Source organism: Miniopterus natalensis, chromosome 17 (assembly GCF_054644295.1).
Source record: "Miniopterus natalensis isolate mMinNat1 chromosome 17, mMinNat1.hap1, whole genome shotgun sequence".
NCBI lineage: Eukaryota > Metazoa > Chordata > Mammalia > Chiroptera > Miniopteridae > Miniopterus > Miniopterus natalensis.
The window spans coordinates 21539065-21558886 of record NC_142097.1 but is presented as its reverse complement, the minus strand read 5'-3'; the positions used below and the strand labels follow the sequence as shown (position 1 = coordinate 21558886).

General features: G+C 50.9%; 1 protein-coding gene across 1 annotated transcript; it reads right to left on the bottom strand.

Moving 5' to 3' along the window:
• Positions 1-7236: 7236 nt before the first annotated feature.
• KIF18B (kinesin family member 18B) lies at positions 7237-17110 on the bottom strand. The gene is made up of 14 exons (XM_016202072.2): positions 16726-17110; positions 15936-16093; positions 15493-15597; positions 15212-15322; positions 14935-15132; positions 14602-14778; positions 13851-13925; positions 13566-13666; positions 12991-13168; positions 12526-12653; positions 9707-9912; positions 8922-9444; positions 7880-7969; positions 7237-7407 (listed from the first exon to the last, which is right to left on the bottom strand). Exons 1-14 carry the CDS (start codon positions 17036-17038, stop codon positions 7317-7319), a joined length of 2454 nt encoding a protein of 817 aa, XP_016057558.2. The 5' UTR covers positions 17039-17110; the 3' UTR covers positions 7237-7316.
• Positions 17111-19822: the final 2712 nt, after the last annotated feature.

Here is a 19822-nt window from a genome sequence, read left to right as displayed (position 1 = left end):
ATATATTTAAAAAAACAAACAAAAAACAAAACAAAACAAAACAAAAAACAAACACACAAAAAAGGAACAAACCTGTTCCATCCTGTCAAGCCCAATTCCCAAAAGATTGCTGGAGTCCCTCCCTCTGTATACAGGCACCCCGTATTCCTGCTTTCTTCCCATTCCCTGGAGTTCTGGGGCTGTGGGCTGGAAGTGGACACCAGCCTTTCTTTTGGAGGGTCAGTTGAGGCCTCTATCTGGCAGTGGGGGGGATGATGAAAGGAACTTGGGGGATGTGATAGGGCAAGAGGGGGCAGGCACTGCACTCTTTGGCCCTTTCCCTGGGCCTCTCTTAAGCCCCTGCCTGTCTCACTGGGCTCACCCTCTTATGCCCAGCCTCCATGCACCCCCTCCTAGAACCCAGGCCTTGACAACTCCACAAAGCAGTTATGAATGAGCTGGCTGTCCTTAGTCTCACCTTTGTTCCTGCAGTACCCTGTTTCTCTGGCCACCCCTTACTTCACTCTCACTCTGCAGATTTATCTTCTTTGAGTTCCCACACATCAGGTTGAGAAGATGGAAAGGCCTCTGGGATGGGTGGGTTTGGGAACCCACGAGCCATTGCTTCCAAACTGGGATCCTGGAGCCTGGGCCCTGTTGGTCTTTGAGACTTGAAATTCATTTACCCCTTTTACTCTGGTCCTGAGAAGTCAGCACCCCACCAAGGACCCCCACCTATCTGTGTCCTTGGACTTCTGGGAAGTGGGCAGCCTTCCTCTCTCTACCCCCACTCTGCCCACTGTCCATGCCTGAGCCTCTGATCCCTTCTCCTGGGCACTTGCTGAATGGAGCTTTGTTCTCCACCCCCGGTGAGGGTGCCATACACAGTGAGGGCGGCCCCCAGGGATTGTGCTGTTTTTATCCCAGGATGTCAGGCTGTTAGGCAGGGTGAAGCCCAAGCCCACTGCTCAAAGAGCTTCTCGGAAAGCATCTGATGGGGGCTGGAGTGCAGCGGGGAGCAGGCTCTGTGCCCACCCCCAACCATTGTATCTGTGCCAAGGTGAGTCATCCAGTGGGCATGAGGGGAAGTACCCTGGGGGTGGCCAGCCTAGCACTGCCAGGTCTCCAGCTCTGCGGACAAGGCCTGGCTGCTCACCCCTTGCCCAGTTCTCAGAGGCAGCTCAGGCTCCTAAGCTGGGGCTCACAGGGGGAACCCCAGCAGGCAGCCCATAACATGCCCAAATGAAAAGCATCTTCCCCAGCATCTTCTGTGTGAGTCTCAGCACAAAGAGAGGAGGTAAGAGTCCCTCAGTCTTAGCCACATCTGACCCCAGGCCCTGAGCAGTTTCATGGGGAGGGAATCCTGAGGAGGGGGTGCTCAGTGACTTTTGATCCTGTTGTGGGTGGGGGAGCTGTGGAAGGACAGGGCTTGTTAAAGGAAGAGCAAGACTGGGGACAAATCCTTGTCCCAACTCTCCTCTCTATGGCTAGGAGTGGCTGCTTTTCCAGCTTGCCGGGCAAGTCACAGTCTGCAGCCTCCTCTGCTTGTTTAAATGAAATCTGGTTGAAGTGAGCACCGAGCAGTCCTGGAGGGAAAAGACCTAAGGAGAGCAGGGAGTGCTTGTCAGTGTCGTGCAGTGAATTGTACCTGCGTGTGTGAGACACAGGAGTGTTTCAGCAACAGCAGGTGGAGGCCCACCTTCACCCGCTTCAGCCACCTCCCTGGGCCCCTGTCATAGGCCCAGGCTTCTCGCTCCATCTTCAACCCCCACTGATCCTCAGACCCATCCCTGCACTCAGCCCTTACCTGTCTAAAGATGTCCACACAGAGAACCAATGAGGGAGACAGACTTGGTCATGGTTGTGTGCCCAACTTTCATTATTTCTATTATACATTCATTGTAGAAAATATCAGAGAACATAGTTAAAACTAAAAAATTGAATTAGGCATAATTTTGCCACCTGGAGATAAACACTACCAGATTTCCCCCCACACACATAAATTCATGTTTTTACCAGTGGGCTCATGCTGTATAAATTATTATGTAATTTTTTCGCTCAACAATATGTTGTAAACATTTTTCCATATGGATAAATATTTATCTACATCATCATTTTAACAGCTGCATGGTTTTCTTCTATACACATTCATTTAACCAAGCCCTATTGTTAGACAGTTATGTTCTCTCTCTCTCTTTCATTCTCTCTCTCAGTTCTAGATCACGCTATAATGCACACCTGCCCCTGGCAGACACAGCTCCCAGCCTCCACCGCTATTGGCATCCTCCTGGACTGGCTTAGGCCCCATCTGCATGGTGCTGCCTCTCCTGCTTCCCAACCTGAGGGCTTCAACACCTGGATCCTCAGGCAAATCCTAGACCAACTTCACAAAGCAGAAAGCTGTGGGCCATGGGGAGAGGACGCCTGGATGCCCCTCCACAGGGCCTTCAGCCAAGCTGTGCCCCACTTCATGTTGAGGTAGAGATAAGATGACCTCCTACGCCCTGTCCTCCCCTCCTGTGTCAGAATCAGCCAGGATGCCCCTCTGCCTACAGGGCTCAAATGCCTCTCAGGACAGACCAACACCATACTTGGTCTCAACTCATACATGAGGTGCCCAACGTTTTCCAGATTTGCTAGCCTCTAATTCAAGTGGCTGTTTTGCCACTAGACTGCTGCCAACTGGCTCTGCTTGAGCCCTTACCCTTCTCCCAGTACCTGGCACAGCATGCTGGGCAGCAAGCGTGGGTGGGATGAAGAGAACATGGGTCTCTCTGGCTGGCTCCTTGAGCACCACTCTGTCCATCCCTGACCCAGCTCTGAGGAAGAGAACTGGGCCTTGGTGGCCACTAGATGGCAGTGCTCAACTGCCTAGGTTCCGGCGCGGCCTCAGCGCCACAGTCCGCCCTTTAGAGGCAGGGAGAAAGCTGGACTCAGCTGTAGGCAGTCTTTCCAAAACCCAAATTTGTGTCACCCAGAGGCATCACCACTCTTTATTTTCTAGAGCTGCCTCTGATTGCTGCTGCAATGCCCTCTGGGGGAAAGAGCAAGGCTGTGGCTACTCAATAACTGTATGATCTTGGCTGACTTGAGTAAGGAACCTTCTCTGAGTCTCCATTTCCACATCTGTAAAATGGGGACTGGCCATACTTATTTCCAAGATAGTTGTGAGGATAACATCAGCGAAAGCCAGAGGCAGCAGGCACTTGACAAATTATAGCTAGGACCTACATCTCATCAGATTGGGATCACCCTAAGGATAAGGCCTGCTTCCCCCCTCTGGCTAAGGCACCCACAGGGCAGGAGCCACCCTTTCCCCTTGGATGGGAGCTCCCTGATGTGAGAACCCATGGTTCACTGTCAACTTGATGTCCTTTGAGGGCAGAGGTTATTTCCTTCCAGTTGGAGGATGGCTGCCCCAGGCCAGGATAGGTTCTTTCTGCCATCCACAGCCTGTGCCCAGCCAGCCTCTGCTGGTTAAAAGCACCCAACTCCCATGGCTGCCAAGAGATTCCTGACTGCACCCCCAGTCTCCTTCCTCTTCCTCCTGCCCCATGTCAGCACGTTGTCATCTGAAACATCATCAGCTTACCTTCACAGACCCAGGCGCCAGACTATTTCATTGGGATTAATAAACTTGGGCTCTTTCTTTCCCCTTTTCTCCCCTGGAGCCAGGGCCCCATTCCAGCCCCTCCCACCTCTCAACCTCTAACCCTGAGACCCGCTTTTTAATTGTCCCCGCATCTGCTCTGCTCCTCGCTCCCCTCCGCCTGCCTGCCTGACTGCCTCCTTCTGGGAGGGTGAGGGGCAGGGACGAGATGTGCCCCTGGTGGGAGGAGAGGGCTGGCGGGCGGCCTGTTGTTTCCAATCCAGTGGTCCTCCAAATGGACAGGATGAACCATGGATCGGTGGTGGAGGGCTGTGGGTGAGCTGAGGGGAGCCCTTGTGGTGAGCTGGAAAACACAGCTAGTTTCCAGGTCCTTCGGAGTGACTCTGGTCCCTTCTACCCCCAAAACCTCTATCCCAAACTCTCCTGGGTCCCTCTCCACTAAAGGACCATGGAGGAGGAGAAGACAGCCATGAATTGATTCTATCTGAGAACCAGGATCCCCCCAAACTTAACCAAGAGCCAAAGGGACATTCTTGGGGGAACCTGGGGACACACATGCAGAATCTGGGAGGCAGAACTCCTGAGTTAGCAGCTGCTCAGGAGGCTCTATGGGGGCCAAGCCGATGGCTGGGGGTGGTGAGGCCCAGAGAAGAAAGCCCAGTCCCCTCCCTTTGACAGGTCCCAACACTGATGGAGGGTTGGCTTACACTCAGGTGACAGGGATAGGTGCTATTCTGATATCCTGCATGAAGGGACCATGTCCTGTTCTCTGTCTGAAGCTCCTGACACTGAGCCTAGTTCTGTGAACTGAACAGGAGTTTGTGCTCTAGTGTAGGGTCCAGATCTCAGCTGCTGGGGCCGAGGTGGGTATAAGAGGCCTGGGAAAGAGTACTTTTAAATTCCCAGAAGTAGGGGCTCTGCACAGATCACCCAGGTGAAGCTGGGAGGGGGACCTTAGAGAAGGCTGGGTCCGCGGTGGATGGGGGAGCCATCGATTGCCGTGTCTCGTGGGTGACTGCTTATGTAAGAGCAATCCAATCTCCAACTCTAGTTCCTGCCCACGGAGGTGGACTGGGAGCTGGCTGTCAGCTCCCTGTGAACTGGGGCCAGCCAGGCTGCCTTCTGGCAAGTGGGCACTCTCAGCCCGACCTCCTGTGATTGAGGGCAGGAGCCACATGTGCTTAACTCCATCGGCAGAGTCTTTGTCCATTTAATGGGTCACCTGAGAGCACATTTTGCACCATGGAGCCACAAATGTTTGCTGAGCGAATGGCCATCTGCAGAACATCCTTGTCAAGAGTGATCTCTTTTACTTGCGTGAGCTGCCCCCAGCCCAAGCTAATTCTGCCTGGTACAGGGGACTCTCGTGTGAAGCTTGCCCTCCTGGCCCTAGTTGCCAGCCGCCTTGCCCCATGCCTGCTGCCTCTGCACTTGCAGGGGTGATGGCGATGACCAAGTGAGATAATATATGTGAGGGCCCCAGGAAAGGGGGAAGTTATTCAATTTGAATCCAACCAGCACTCAGCAAGGCCTCCCAAGGTCGCAGCGCCATGCCAGGCTGCTGGGGGCTATAGATGTGAAGCTGACTGCTTCTGTGGGAATCATGGTGCACAAGGGAAAAAACTCATTAAGACTAATTGGAGAGGAGGAAACCCCAGGCATGCGGGGGGGAAAAAAAATGATGTCTACTCACTTCTAAAGGGAAGCAGCTTGGTGCCATGCAAAGGAGCAGACCTCAGTTTGAATCCTGACGCTGTCACTTGCTAATTCTGGGCATGTTTTGTTAGACTTTTTGAGTTTGTTTCATTCGTTCTCATAGATTGCAAAGTTTTGTGAAGATGCCTGCAGTTGGTAGAAACTCAGGGCTCTGCTTTGTGTCCTCTCCAATTCTCCAAAACGGAGTCCAAAACTGGGCAGGGAGAGGCTCACCAGAAGTGGAGGCTGCTCCCTGAGAACAGCGAGGACTCATTTGAAATTAGCAGCATTATTTACACACCACTCACAGTGTTGTTAAATGCCTTTAACTTGTTTGTTTTCAGAAGCAAGTTAAACACAGAATCCTGTAATTTTGTTTACACTATTAATTCATTCTTGTGTTGAACTGTCACAATCCAAAGGAATAAAGAGGAAAGCCACCAAGGGTAGGGAGTGGGGCTTCTGGGGGCAAGTGGGAGGAAGGTTGCCCTGGGTTCAAGCTTGTTGGGGCTTAGCCTGGAGCCTCACCACTAAGATGCTCTCGGTGACTGACCACAGGGCTCCTAGCAACCCACACCCACTCTGTAGGAGGATAGGTCAGGCCTCCAGGTGTAACTGTTACTTCAATAGCTCAGGAGCAGACCTGAGGCTGCAGGAAGAGGCAGAGGGAAATGTTTTCTATACTCAAAAGCTTCTTGAGGTCTTAAAGAGTGTGAAGGTGAGAAAGGGAAGGTGTATTGCCATCCTACCTGGGTATACAGAGAGAAACACACACCAAGGATAGAGATGGTTTATTAATATTGTAACAAAAATATATATTCTATATCTACATTATACATGTATTTATGCAGAAATAAAGAACCAGAGGATATTTACCCAAGTGTTCACAGCTTTTATAGGTGGTAGTATTAAGGCTGAATTTCCCTCTCTTCTTTTTTTTTATTTTTTAAAACAATGTTTTTGTTGTTTTTAATCTTCACCCAAGGATATGTTTGTTTGTTTTTAATTGATTTTTAGAGAGAGAGAAAGGGAGAGAGAGAACCATTGATGTGAGAAACATGATCCGTTGCCTCCCAACCGGGGATTGAGCCTGAAACCTAGGTATGTGCCCTGACTGGGTGTACAGGACAACGCTCCAACCAACTGAGCCACCCGGCCAGGGCTCCCTTTCTTCTTCACACTTCTTTTTACAATGAGTGTGTAGCCTGTTCACAATAGGGTAAACAATGAAGCTATCTTCATTTGGAAATCAAGGCACCACCATCTTCTGCATCGTCACCAGGACTGTAGCTTCTGCCCCAGGGGGCTGAAGATGTCCCTCTCTCAAAAACCAGCAAGAGCCAGGCTGGGGCTCCCCACCAGGCCCCTCCTCGTCCTCATGCCTCCTCACTGCCATCATTAGGCAGAGCCCTATGTTAGACTGGGGCGGGGAACAAAGCCCCCAGCTGCCTGCCTGCAGGGAGGGTGTTATAAACTACGGGGGAACGATGGCAGCACCCTTTAAAATAGCAACACATTAACACTCACGAATGTATATATACATGCTGAAAAGCTGAGTATAAGAGATTAATAAAGAGGGCGAGTGGCAGAATGAATGTCTGGGAGAGGAGCGTTAATAAAGGAATAGGGTGTTGGCATTAATTGCTCCAAGCTGAGGAGGGCAGGTCAGGGCCCCTGGCGCAGGCTGATACAGGATTCGGGAGGGGACAGTGGCCAGGACACCTTGGCGAGGCAGCTCCCAGCTGACAGTACGCCCCTAACCCTTATCAGTTCCCTCTGGCCCCTCAGGTAGCCAGGGTGGTGGGGGCTGGGGGGGAGCTCCGCAGGCCAGCTGGAAGGAGGGGAGGCAGGGGGGAGGGAGTGAAGTGAGGCTCTGTCCCACTCTTCTCCTCCACCCCACCTCCCATCTCTCTCATCAGGGTTCCTGAGATGCTTGGAAGTACTCCCAGGCCTTCGGGTCTCTGTCCACCTTGTCCTTTCCTCCTTCCTGTTTTCATCTGTCACGGTGGCGGAGATCATCCTGTTCCCAGTGCTAGTCACCTGGGGTTGCAAGGGACTCAGCTATCTTCTTCAAGGTGCTGCTGGGGAGGCGGGCGATACGGCTGCGGCGGGAGACTGAGGAACTGAGGGCAGGAAGGAAGGAGGGAAGGTAGGAAGGTCACAGCTGTGCCCCTGGAGTACAGGTGGGGGTGGGTGGGTGGACCTAGACACCAAGCCTTGAGCACCAACAAGTACTCCCAAGGCCAGATCTGAGGGTGGGAGAGGTTGGGGTTGGGGGGTGGGAGGAAGCTTTGTGGGGTTTGGGAGGGAAGTAGAGCTGAGGGGGTGGGTAGTCCATTCCCAGGATTAGCCAATGAACTCTGAACACCTCTCTCATGAAGGGGGGCCCTGTGGCCTTTAACCAAAAAAGGGAGATACCCTTCATCTCTAAAATGGCAAGGGCCAAGGGAATCTCAGTCAGACAACCATACGGCCCTGCTCACAGGACTCCCACTACCTGCTCCAAGGGGTCCAGAGACACACGGAGGCCTGTGGTTGGCCCAGGCATCACCACCCTGGTGAAAGCTTCTTTCCCCAACACCTCCCCAAACTCACCTCACAATGCGCCTCTTCTTGCGGGCTGAGGTCTCAGGGAAGGAAGACGCTGGCTTGGGGCCCTTCATGGTGAACAGGGGCACAGGTCCACTGGGGGAAGGAGAAAGATGAAGGGAGGCAGATCAGGAGGGAACCAGGAAAGGGTGCCAGCACCTCCCCGCTCTAGCCCCAGCTTGGGGGGTGGGAGGCTGGACAAGATGACCTCTGAGGCTTCTTCCTACTAAGAGGAGGATTCTTCTCCCTGCCTCTCGGCCTGGGCTGACAGCTGAGTGACAGGCCTGTTCTGGGAGAACATCCAGGTGTCAGTTTCTGGTGCGCCCAGGGAGCTGGAGTTCAAACAGTTTCACCCTTCCACCTGCCCGCTTGGAGCTTGTTACTGAGGCGGCTCGGGCTGCGGGAGAGGCGGGGCTGCGGTGGGCGGCCTGCCGTCCTTGGCCTCACAAGTCCAGGTCAGTCTGCCACTTGTTCTTGGCCTTGGACTGTCCTAAGCTGGTCGCTATTCTCCTACCCAGACATGTGCGTGGAAGGTGGGGGTAAGAGCTTCATCTTCTCACTGAAAAACGCTGAATGAAGTTTTCTGAGCACCCCCTTCCTGGTTCCGGATGCCAGGCTAGAGGGTAAAATCTGGGGATGGCAGTGGCAGAGGTATTTCTTAGTGGGATGCAGAACTCAAATCGTGGTAAAGGACCCCATTATGCAGAGGAACAGAGAGGGATGGACTACCCTCATGAATTCCTGCTCCCTGCTGACCCTTCCCAAGTGGGGGTCCCATTTGTAGCTACTCATGGGCGTGCCACAAGCCACACAGAGCTGGGGGGTTTCAAGTAGACAGACAAGGCAGGCCCCTGCGAGTAGCAATGCCTCCACAAAACTGTATGTTCTGCCCTCCTGGGCCTGGGGAGCAACCTGATCAGACTAAAGATCAGCAAATGTCTAGGTTCCAAGAGCTGGGCTGCCTTCCATTCCTTTAGGCATCACCACTGTCCCTCACTGACCCCTGATTCCCTACTGGGAGGGCTGCAAGGCAGGAAGGGAGAGTCACCTGGGGATGAAGGGCTGATCTAGCCTGTTCTGGGGGACATTTTCCCAGCTAGCGCATTCATGAAAACCCAGCTTTGAAGGGGGCTCCTCGGAGAGATCAAAGGTGATGTTGAGGTCCCGAGCAGGCAGGGCCAGAGGAGTGGAGCAGTTCTGCAGAGCAGAAGGGCCCAGAGGCACCCGGCTTTTGATGACTGTGGCTGCGCAGAAGAGAGGGGAGTGGCAGGGGGAGGAGACCCTTTCCTTTTTGGGGGTGGTGGGTCCAAGTGAAGGCTGAGTCTCAGGCAGGGATCCCCTTCTCAGGCAGGGCAAGAAGGACTGGCGTTGGCGCTTGGTCCCTGGCTTTGAGGCTGGAGCACTATCTTGCTCTGAGGGGCTCAGTTTCCTTCTTCTCTTCTTCTCCATGGACTGCAGAGATGCCTGGGCTGAGGTGTAGTCAGGCCCAGGTGGGACGCCCAGACTGTGCATGAAGCCACTCAGTTGCCTTGCCATGGTCCGGGTCATAGGGCCAGAGTATCCTGGAGACTCTGGGTATAGAGAAGGAGGGTGTTGAGAGGAGATCAGGGACTGAGCAGAAGAAAGGCAGTTTCTAGAATTTGGGGAGAGAGACATGGGAGATATGCAGGAGCTGCTAACTCCTCAGTTTTGTTGTGACTTCTGGGGCCTCTCTGCGTGTCCCATGATCCCAGGGGTCCTATTCCATCACCTGAGGCCCCAGCTAACCCTTGGCACCAGCTGGGTTTTGGAGATGGCACCAACAGGCAGAGGCAGAGCAGGGGCAAGACTCACTTGACTCTGAACACAGCTCCTGAGCAGGAGGTGTCCCCTCAGCCGGGCCAGGAGTCCCTGAGGCCTCTGTTCCAGGCCCAGTTTTTTCCTCTTGCACCAGCTGCTGCAGGGTCTCAAACTCTGTGATCATGTCGGGGGTCAGGAGGTTGGCTGCTTGGAGCAGGGAGTACTGCCGCTGGGCCAGGCACAGCACCTTCAGCGCCAACCTGGAACAAAGGGAAGGGGATCCCCATCCTCCTCAGAGGCTGGCCAGGGTCCTCTCTGCCATGCACCTGGCCCCATTGCTCCAGCTGTGGTGAGGAGCACAGGTGGGCTGGCCTCCCCACCATCCCAGCCATGGCTCCTGCTCTGCCACACCCTTGCTGAAGACCAAGGTTGGCAGGATGGTCACGGGTAATGGTGGCCTCCTGACAAAGACAGTGACCTGGGAATTACGGAAAGGGCACTAAGTGGCCTTGGACTCAAAAGGTCTGAGTTTCTTCTTAGCTCTGCCACCTGTTAATGCAGTGATTTTGACTAAGTTTCATTACCAGAGGGGCAATGAAAGGTAGCGGTGAAGAGCCAGGCTCATATCAGACTGCCAGCCTGCCAGCTCAAATCCCTGTTCCAGAACTTCCTACCTGTTGAGCTGGGATCACTGCTTACCCTCAGTCTCCACATCCTTTAAATGGGGATAGCAAGTGCACCCACTTCATCAGGTTATTGGGAAGATGAAATGAACTATTTTATACAGAGAGTGTTTAAAGAGTACCTGGCACATGTACTAAAAAGTGAGCACTATAAGGTTCGCTAACTATTGTTTCCTATAAAATAAAAATAATGTCATCTTGTTAGGCTAAGAGTAGATTAAATAAGATAGGATGTGTGATCTGGGTTCTGAGAGGATCCTCAAACATGCCTTCAGTCTGTGCTTTCTATGTAATGGTTGGGATGCTGAAAGAGAAAGCGTGAATCAGTGCACACTTCACATGCACTGAGGGGCTATTTAAGGGAAATTATGAGCGTAATGTGATTATTGATGTTATAAATTTAGATTCTAATAAAGCAAACTTCCTTTCTGTCAGGGACACCTACAATAAAAGAAAAAACACAATTATCTTGGTGGGGATTATTCATGGCCAATAATTTATCCTCAGGTAGCATAATCTACCTGCCTGGACACCTCTGAGCCTCCTCCTCTGCCCTCAGTGTGTGCTCAGGGAACCCGAGCTCATTTTCTAAAGCAGCCGCCAGGCCTTTTTGAAAGAAGGCAGGATATAAATTAAAAAGGACACAGCAGAAACTCATTCTGTATCCGCGTGAACCACACGTATAAAGATTAGACCACGAAGGAAAGTGGGTGTTTAGGAGAAAGGTACCGGCTGGGATGTCAGATGACCAGGTCTGGCCCCATCCCTCTCACTGTAGTTGCGTGGCCCTGGGCAAGTGCCTCAGTATCCCATCTGACAAATGGAGACTTGGTGTACATTGGGGGTATTTAATTAGGTTTGAAGAAACCCATCCGAGGACATTTTAAACGGAGCAGCTCTGCCTTATCTGTTTTCCATATTAATTTCAGCATAAGGTTTCATTTGAAAAAAGGACTTTGCAACAAAACAAAACAAAAATTCTGAAAACCACTGAACTGGAAAATCAAAGATTGACTCAGTACCCTGGTGGTCTCAGATTCTAAAGTTTAAAGCCAAAGAGAAATTATTTTCGATTACCTGATTGTTAGGGTGTTTCCAAGTATGAAGATGATCTAGACTATTCTGCAACCCCTAATACTTGGGGTCTTCCCTCACACTTTATTAGTACTTCAGCTCAAAGAAGTACGGAGAATAATTAGGGTTTTGATCCCTAAATCACAGCCACAACTGAAGCAACTTGTAAGAGGCCACAAGACCAGAAGCACAGCAGAAGTGAGAACTCTGGTGTCTTCTCTCCTCGCAATGGGGGACACCAGGCAGAGAGACCCTGAGTCATAAGTGGGAGCCCACAGTTTTTCCCTGGGCTCCGAAGAGATATCCCACCACTGCATCCCTGCCACTGCTGGGCCCCCAGGAGTCAGCAGCAGGAGACAGATAATAAGCTGCTGATTATTCAGGCTGCAGCATTTTTGCTGAGTTGGGAACAGACACTCCCCAACAAGAAATAAAATTAAACAGGCCCTTCTGTCTGGAGGCTTTAAATACACTGCCTAGCATGAAGCATACTGGGGAGGGTGGAGTGGGGTTGGCAGCAGCAGAGCTAAGTGGCAGGGGATTTACGTGCTGGGGGCCAGGGGGAAAAATATTAGCAGCACCTCTCTATTAAGCACAGAAAGAATGGTCCAAAATCTATTTATCTGGCTTTGGGTGGTGGTTTGTATTTACTTCTGAGAAGAAACCTCTACAGTTCACCTGTTGAAGAGGACACATGGTAAACACCTGACTCAGGAAGGCTGTCCCTTCCTGAGCCTGCCACCTGACTTCTCTTGGCTGCTCCCTCCTTGCTGAGGACTGGCAGCTTGGCCCTCAGACTGGAAAGCAAAGCACTAGCCCAGGTGACCCTGCCCTAACTCGGAGCTTACCAGCTATCGCGATGGAATTTGCTGTTTTGCTTCCCTTCTGTTTGTTGGGCTGCCAGCTATGTGGAGCAGTAAATAAATGATAAATAAATAGAGTAGGTGACAATAAGACAAACTGCTAAAAAGCAGATAACGGACAGTAGTGGGAAAGACTTGACTTATAAAGAGAGCAGAACCAGAGCTTTTGTGACTTAGCACCAACTCCCACCCCACAAGGCTGGAACCCATACCTCCCTCCTTGGACCCCAGAGAAGGGTAAGAGGACACCTACTGCTTAAAATGATCCCTTTCCAGGTGCTGTGGTGAGAGGCGGCCCATGACTTGCTTCGGCTCCAGGGTCAGGTCAGAGGACTCCGGCAGTGACTGTAGGAGGCTCTGTTCTGGTGCCTGGATCGGAACCTGAAGAGGAAGGAAGTCACAGGTAAAGGGCCCAGGATGACCTCCCTCCCTATGTAAGCAGCTTCCAAAATCTTTCCCTCCTCCAAGAGTGGGAAAGACAGCTCCTGGAATGGCCAGATCCTCAGAGGGGCTTTCTTCCTCTCAGTCTCCACCCTGCTGGCAGCACACACTCACTTCAGACACACAGGATCTGACAGAAGAGCTCTCCTTCCTGCACAGGATCGGAAAGCCTCCTAATGACTAAGATGTGACATCCAGGTAGAGAACCTGGGACTGAAGGGACTCTATGAGTTGGAAAGGGCATTTCTTTGAATATTCCACCAGCTCTAAGTCCTACCTCCTTGGCCACGCCTTTGTCTTTGTCCTCTGAGGGCTGCTCCTGGTCTGAAGAGCTCCCTTCCATGACCCTCTCCACCTGGGCCTCTGTCCCCAGGCTCTTCTCTTGAAGGAATGCAGACCCTGGGTGGAGCTCTGGGGTGCAGGGCTGGCTGGAAAGGCAGGGCGGTAGGGAGGAGCTGGAAAGGCAAAGGGGGAAATGAGGCTTTAGGGGCGGGGAAAGCAGGAAGGGGGCAGGTGAGACAGAGCCCATAAGGATGGATGCTTGGGTAACAAGGGGGCAGTAGCTGAGGTACGGAGGAGTCAGAAATGTTCTGGTTTAGGAAACAATGACACCAGCCTCTTCACTGTACCTTCTTTTGAATAGTAGATGCTGCTTATATATGGACTGGGGTGTCATTTACTTGTTTGACACAGAGCATTGTGGATGCCAGTCGGTGTGCTAGGCACTGGGTGGGGACCCCTAACTCTAGGTGTCAGAACAGAAGAAAGGAGTCCTAGTCCTCCAGAAGCTGAAGGAGGGGGGCTTTCCCTGCTGAGCTGAAGGATGGAGCATGTTTGGGCCACAGGACTCACGGTTGTTGTGGATGGCCCGATTGGGGGGGCTGTGGGAGGTCCTGTTGTGGGGCCTGGGCTCCCGCCTCATATACTCGGAGCTTCTCCCTTAGGGTGGCCACCTGGAACCAAAACAGCCAGTTCCTGAGAGCCCCCAGGGAGCACAGGAGGCAGGGGCTCCACTGGGCATAGAGCCCCAGCCATACCCCAATGTTCCTGTCTTTTGTTCTCCTGCCCCCCCCCATCCCCTCATCCCAAGCCAGGGTGCCCTGCCTCCCAGCCATGCTCCCCAGGTGGGCTCCTCACCTCAGCCTGGAGCTGCTGGCAGATGGTGGCATACTGGCTGATATGACAGTCCAGACTGACCACATTGCTCTTCAGCTGAGATGGGGACACGGGAGAGATCTGTTTGTTCATTCAAAGTAGTTTTAAGCAACCACTTCAAAAGGCCAGGCATTGCGCCAGGCACCTCACTCATATTCCCATGACTCACACTCAGGACTGAGAAACTGACCTGGGAAGGTCAGTGGCTTGCCTGAGACCATAGCAGAAGCAGAGGTTGCCCTTGAACCCAAGACCCCTGACTGCCTGACTAATACACTCTCATCAGGCCAGGGGCTTTTCAGTAGCAGCTCCGGGAAAGCCAGGGTTCCCTAGAGGAGGCAGGGGAAACCAGAGCAGCTCTGCCCTTATCTGTGTTATATGTTGGCCTTTATGTTGTTTTGCTGCTAAAAACAAGTCTAGAAAAGATCACTGGCCAATACTTGGCCATCCCTTCCCATTGCCACCCTCTTGAGACGATTCTGCCTCAGTCATCCAATGCTGTATTTTACTCTTTTTCCAAGTCTTGGAGACCATCCTGCCTCTCCCCCCAGTGGAGACTTCCCAAGGACAGGGACTGTGTCACTTCTACCACAGTTTCCCTGAAGATAGAGGCTTGGGAATGTCTTCCCTCTGCCTGTGGGAATCCTTGCTCCAGGCACCGGAGGACGCCTGTGGGTCCTGTCCCTTCCTTCACCCAGCCTGGGGGCTCCCCCCACACCAGGCTGGCACGCACCGAAAGTTTGATCTCCTTGGCCCGGTCAGCATACTTGAGGGTGTTGTAAGTGTCCTCATATGTCAGGCTGGAGGAGCTGATGGCAGCAATCATCACCGTGCGGCAGTTGCCCCCAATGGAGTCCTTGAGCAGACGGGTCAGTTTGCTGTCCCGGTAGGGCACGTGAGACTTGTGGCCCTAAGGGGCAGAGAGCGGGCTTGGGGTGAGGTGGCTGAACTAGGCAGACACAGGCTGGGACCTGGCAGCCTCTGGCCCAGGGCTGTAGGGAGGGACCCTTGGATCTGGGCCCTCAGTAGCTGTCCTGTGGGGGACCCTTGGTCTGTGCAGCTTTACCTTGGCGTCAGCGAGGGCATTGAGGACATTGATGAGGGCCAGCAGAGAGCGGTTGATGTTGGCACCTTCCCGCAGCCGCTCCCCCTTTGCATGGGTGTTAGATGCCCGCTCCGAGCCAGCCAGGTCAATCAGGCTCATCTTGGCCACTTGAAGGGCCTGGGTCAGACCTGGAACGCGGTCCTGCTGCTTCACAAAGATCTGGGGGCAGAGTGCAGGGGTGAGGGGCACTGGGCATCAGAAGCTGTGTCTTCAGGCTCTGACCCCCAATCCCTCTCACCTGGAAGATGGCATGGGAGCGGGAGGAAGTAGCATTGGCATCAGTGGGGTGCTGTGTGCGGTTACGGTTCCCCCTGGTCAGCATCTCCAGCAGCTGCTCAGCTGTGGTTGGCTACAGGGATGACCAGGAAGGGAGCTGTGGTTTCCCCCACCAGGAGGGCTGCTCTTCAGAACCCATGTCACCAGCGCAGCCATGGGATACGGGGCACCCCCAAACTGCCCAATGAGGAAACCCTAGAGGACCAATGGGACTGCTTGTGCCACCTGAGCCCAATCTCACACCTGGTGGAAGGAAAGTCCTTGTACCACCACCCCCTTGTCGGGGTCCTCACGGATGGCAAGGGGTCCCTTGGGCTCCAGGAGGTCGTGGATCTGCTCATTGTACACCTGAGGAGAGAGGAAGCAAGGGAGAGACCTGAGGAACAGGGCCCATCAGGAAACCTCTCCCCTAGGCACTGCGAGGGCTGAGCTGCTGGGCAAGGGAAACGTGACCAGACACCACAACATGAGCATCACTTTGCCAGATGATGTTAAGTGACAAGAGCAGGTTTAGTTCACATGCAGTCTTTCTCTGAGCTGTTACTGCCCTCTGGGCTCTCACTGGCCCCCATCTGCCCACTTCCTACCACCCTTTCCCCCACTACTCACTCCATTCCACTCCCTCTTGAGGTGGTTGTGAGAATGAGGGATGGGGCGACCCAGTCCCGGGGAGAGGACAGTCCTACCTCCTGGTAGCTGATGAGCACCTCAAATCGCTTCTCCTCCTGGCGGGCCTCCAGTCGCCTGTACAGTTCCATAGTGGTCAGGTACATGATGCCGGGGTCCCCTTCTGTTCCCAGCATGGTGTGTGTCTTCCCGGCCCCAGTGGCCCCATAGGCAAACACTGAAGAGGACAGAGTGGGGAGTAGGGCGGTGGCAGGGCCAGACCCACCTTCTCTAGTGGCTCCCCCTATGCATTTCCACCCGGCTCGCCCTTCCCTCCGCAAGCCCCTTCCTTTGCTCCCATCTGCACAGTCCCACTGCTCCTACCACTCACGCCCCCACGCTTGCACTGCAGCTTGAGTTCCTCACTTCTACCTCCTGGTTTTCCCATAGGTCTGGGAATTTGAGGGCAAAGGGGTCTCCAAGGTGGGTGGGGAATCTCCCTTTCTGAGGGATGCCTTCTCCCTCTGCTGAAGGCCCATGGCTCTTTCCCTCCTATCACCTCGGTTTAGAACCACACACTTGTGGGTGTGATTTTGATTAGTGTCTTCTCCCCACCTCTAGGCTGTAAGTATCAAGGGGACAGGAACCATGTCTGTCTGATGTGCTACTATATCCCAGGGCCCAGGAGAGTGCCTCACACAGGAGAAGAATGAATGGGGACCCACAGAGAACGCAAGGGCCAGAGCCCTCCTCAACAAGTGCCCAGCTGAGGGGAGGGCACCTGTCAGAAGACACACAAAACCCTGAGAAGGAAGCAGGGAAAGGTGGCTACCAACCAGGGCTCTCCCTCCTCCCTGACCAGATACTCACCTGAGCAGTTGTAGCCCTGGAGGAAGCTGTCCAGGATTCTGTGCGTGGTGTGCTGGAACACGTCCTGTTGGGTGGCCGCCTCACCAAAGACCCGGTCAAAGACAAACGTCAGGTCTTTGCCCTTCTTCTTGGGGCCATCGTGGATGTTGCCCCACTTCAGGCCAAGGAAGCCCCCATCGGGCTCCTCGGGGTCAAACACCAGCACCTGCTCATCCACCACCTGAATCACAGGCCTCCGCTGGCTCTCCAGCTCCCGTGGGGTGGCGGGCCGCACCCGAACCACAACCTGCACCATGCTGTCCTCCACCGCCATCACCACGCAGCACCTGAGCAGAGGCACAATGGAGATGAGGACCAGCCAAACCCAGGCTTGTCCAGGTGCCCTCTCAGCGTGGCATTCAAGGCCTCCTCCCACCCCCACCCCCACCCCCACCGCCGGTCTGTTTTATACTTCAAGAATGAGAATATTGGTGCCAGCACCAATTATTAATAAATCTCTCTTTCCCACTTGAAATACCACGTTTGTCATGTCCAAATGATTGTTTTTTCAGAGGCCTATTACCGGGCTTTTTGTTATGTTCCACTAATTTGTCTACTCCTGTGCTAACACCACACTGTTTCCATTCCATTCCTTTACAGTATGCTTTTTATCGAGTAAGGCAAGGACCCCCTTCCACTAGTGTTTCTTTTTCATTATTTTCTTGGCTATATTCAGACACTTATTGTTCTATTTGACTTTGAGAAAATGTTATCAATTCCATCCCCAACCCAGAACACCTCCTACTCCCCACAAAAACCTTATTGGAATTATAATTGGAATTGTATTACATTTACATATTTATTTTATATTAAATTTTTTCATGCAAAAACATGGCTATTGCCTTTCTATTTGTTCAGATATTTTTCATGTCCCTCAGTAAGGTTTTATAGTTTTCTTTTCTCTTCAGATAGTTCTGTAATTGCCCTTTTAATGTAATTCCCAAGTATTTTATGGACTTAATCACTCTTATGAATAGAACACCTCCTCCCATCTCTAATTTCAGGTGGTAATTGCTAGTATGGAGAAACACAATTGATTTGTATATATTTGCCTTATAACTACCACCCTCAGACTCTCTTATTAATTCCAACTGTATTTTTTTAAAATAGTGCTTATTGGGTTTTTCAGAATATATACTATATATTAGAAAGGAAAATAATTTTTTTACCTCTTTTCTCTATATTTATACCAAATATTTTATTTCTTTAAAAAAACTTTTTAATCCTCACCTGAGGATATTTTTTCCATTGCTTTTCAGAGAGAGTGGAAGGGGGAGAGAGACAGAGAGAAATATCGATGTGAGAGAGATACACTGATTGGCTGCTTCCTGCATGCGCCCCGACTGGGGCCAGGGAATCAAGCCTGCAACCAACGTATGTGCCCTTGGCCGGAATTGAACCTGGGACCCTTCAGTCCGCAGGCCAATGCTCTAACCACTGAACCAAACTGGCTAGGGCAATATTTTATTTCTTAATTATTGCAATCCCTAGAACTTCCACAACGATGTTGAATAATAATGATGACAATGGGCATCCCTGTCTTGTTTTTGATTTTAAAAGAAATGGCTTTAGTGCTCCACTATTTAGAAATTAGTTTTGGATATATAGTCATTATCATACTAGTAATTTCTTCTATTCTTATTTTACTTAGAGTTGTTATTAGAAAGGTCTAAAATTTTACCTAATGTTCTTTCAGCATTTCCTGATATGTGTTTCTTCTCCTTTATTTTGTTGAAATGATAAATTATTTGATATTATTTCTGGTATCAAACCAACCATGCATTCTTAGAAAAATCCTACCCTGACCTTGCTGAAGCTTTAAGTTTTTAAATGGTCAAGTGTGTCCAATTTTCTTTTATGATATTATGTCATATTTAAGAAGAGATTCCTTCTCCAAGGTAATAAACACTTTTATTATATTCCTGTCTAATATTCTTTCTGTTTAAAATTTAGGTATTTATACAGATGAAATTTACTTTTTTTGTGAATGGTATGAGGTTTCTAGATTTCTTTCTAAATGGTAAGCAATCTTCTCAAGGTCATTTATTAAATAGTGTTGTTGTGTTTTTGTTTTTTTTTTATTTTAGAGAGGAGAGAGAAAGAGAAAAAGAAAGAGAGATAGACAGACATTGACCTGCTGTTCCACTAATTTATACATTCACTGGTTGATTCTTGTATGTGCCCTGACTGGGGATTGAACCCACAACCTTGGTGTATCGGGATGATGCTCTAACCATCTGAGCTACTCCACCAGGGCTAAACAGTGCTTTCTTTCTCAATTTCAAATGCCACATTTAACATAGCTAAATTCTCCTATAAACATGAATTTGTTTGTGGACTCTCCATCCTGTTCTGCTGTGTCCATTCCTTTTCCAGTAATTATTGTGGTTCTGTAATATCTCATCTCATTGTTCTTTTTCTTGGCTATTCTTCAGCATCTTGCCTGGCATATAATTTTAGAATCAGCTTACAGAGTTATTCTATGAAAAATCCTGCTAAAACTTTAATTGGGAGTACTTTGAATTTATAGGTTAATATGAGGAGAATTGGCATCTTTATAATATTAAATCTTCCCATCTAGGAACATAGTATTTCTTTTTATTATTCACAACTTTATAATCCTCAGTAAAATGTTACAGCTTTCTTCACTTGAGTTTTGTGTATTTCTTGATAGGCTTACTACCAGTTATTGTATAGTCTTTATTATATTGTGAATAGGCTCTTTTGCAAATTACATTTTCTAATTCATTTTTGCCAGAATATAGGAAAGCAACTGACTTCTGTATGCAGATCTTGTATCTGGCTGCATTACTGAACTCCCTTATTAGTTCTAATAGACTGTCATCGATTCTCTTAGGTTTTTCAATTAAATGATGGTATAGTTTGCAAATAATGACAGTGACTCTCTATCTTTAGCTCTTCTATATTTAGTTCCCCACCCTTCACTGTCCATTAGGAATGGGTGTTAAATTTTATCAGATGCTTTCTTGGCACTAGCTGAGATGATCACACAGTGTTTCTCCTTTAATCTGTTAATGTAGAGGGTGACATGGATATA

Coding starts and splice junctions, on each gene's coding strand:
- KIF18B (XM_016202072.2), bottom strand. CDS start 17,038: ATGGCGGTGGAGGACAGCATGGTGCAGGTTGTGGTTCGGGTGCGGCCC. Junction 16,094..16,725: donor CCAGGGCTACAACTGCTCAG/GTGAGTATCTGG, acceptor TGTCCTCTTCAG/TGTTTGCCTATGGGGCCACT. Junction 7,408..7,879: donor AAGAAGAGGCGCATTGTGAG/GTGAGTTTGGGG, acceptor TCCTGCCCTCAG/TTCCTCAGTCTCCCGCCGCA.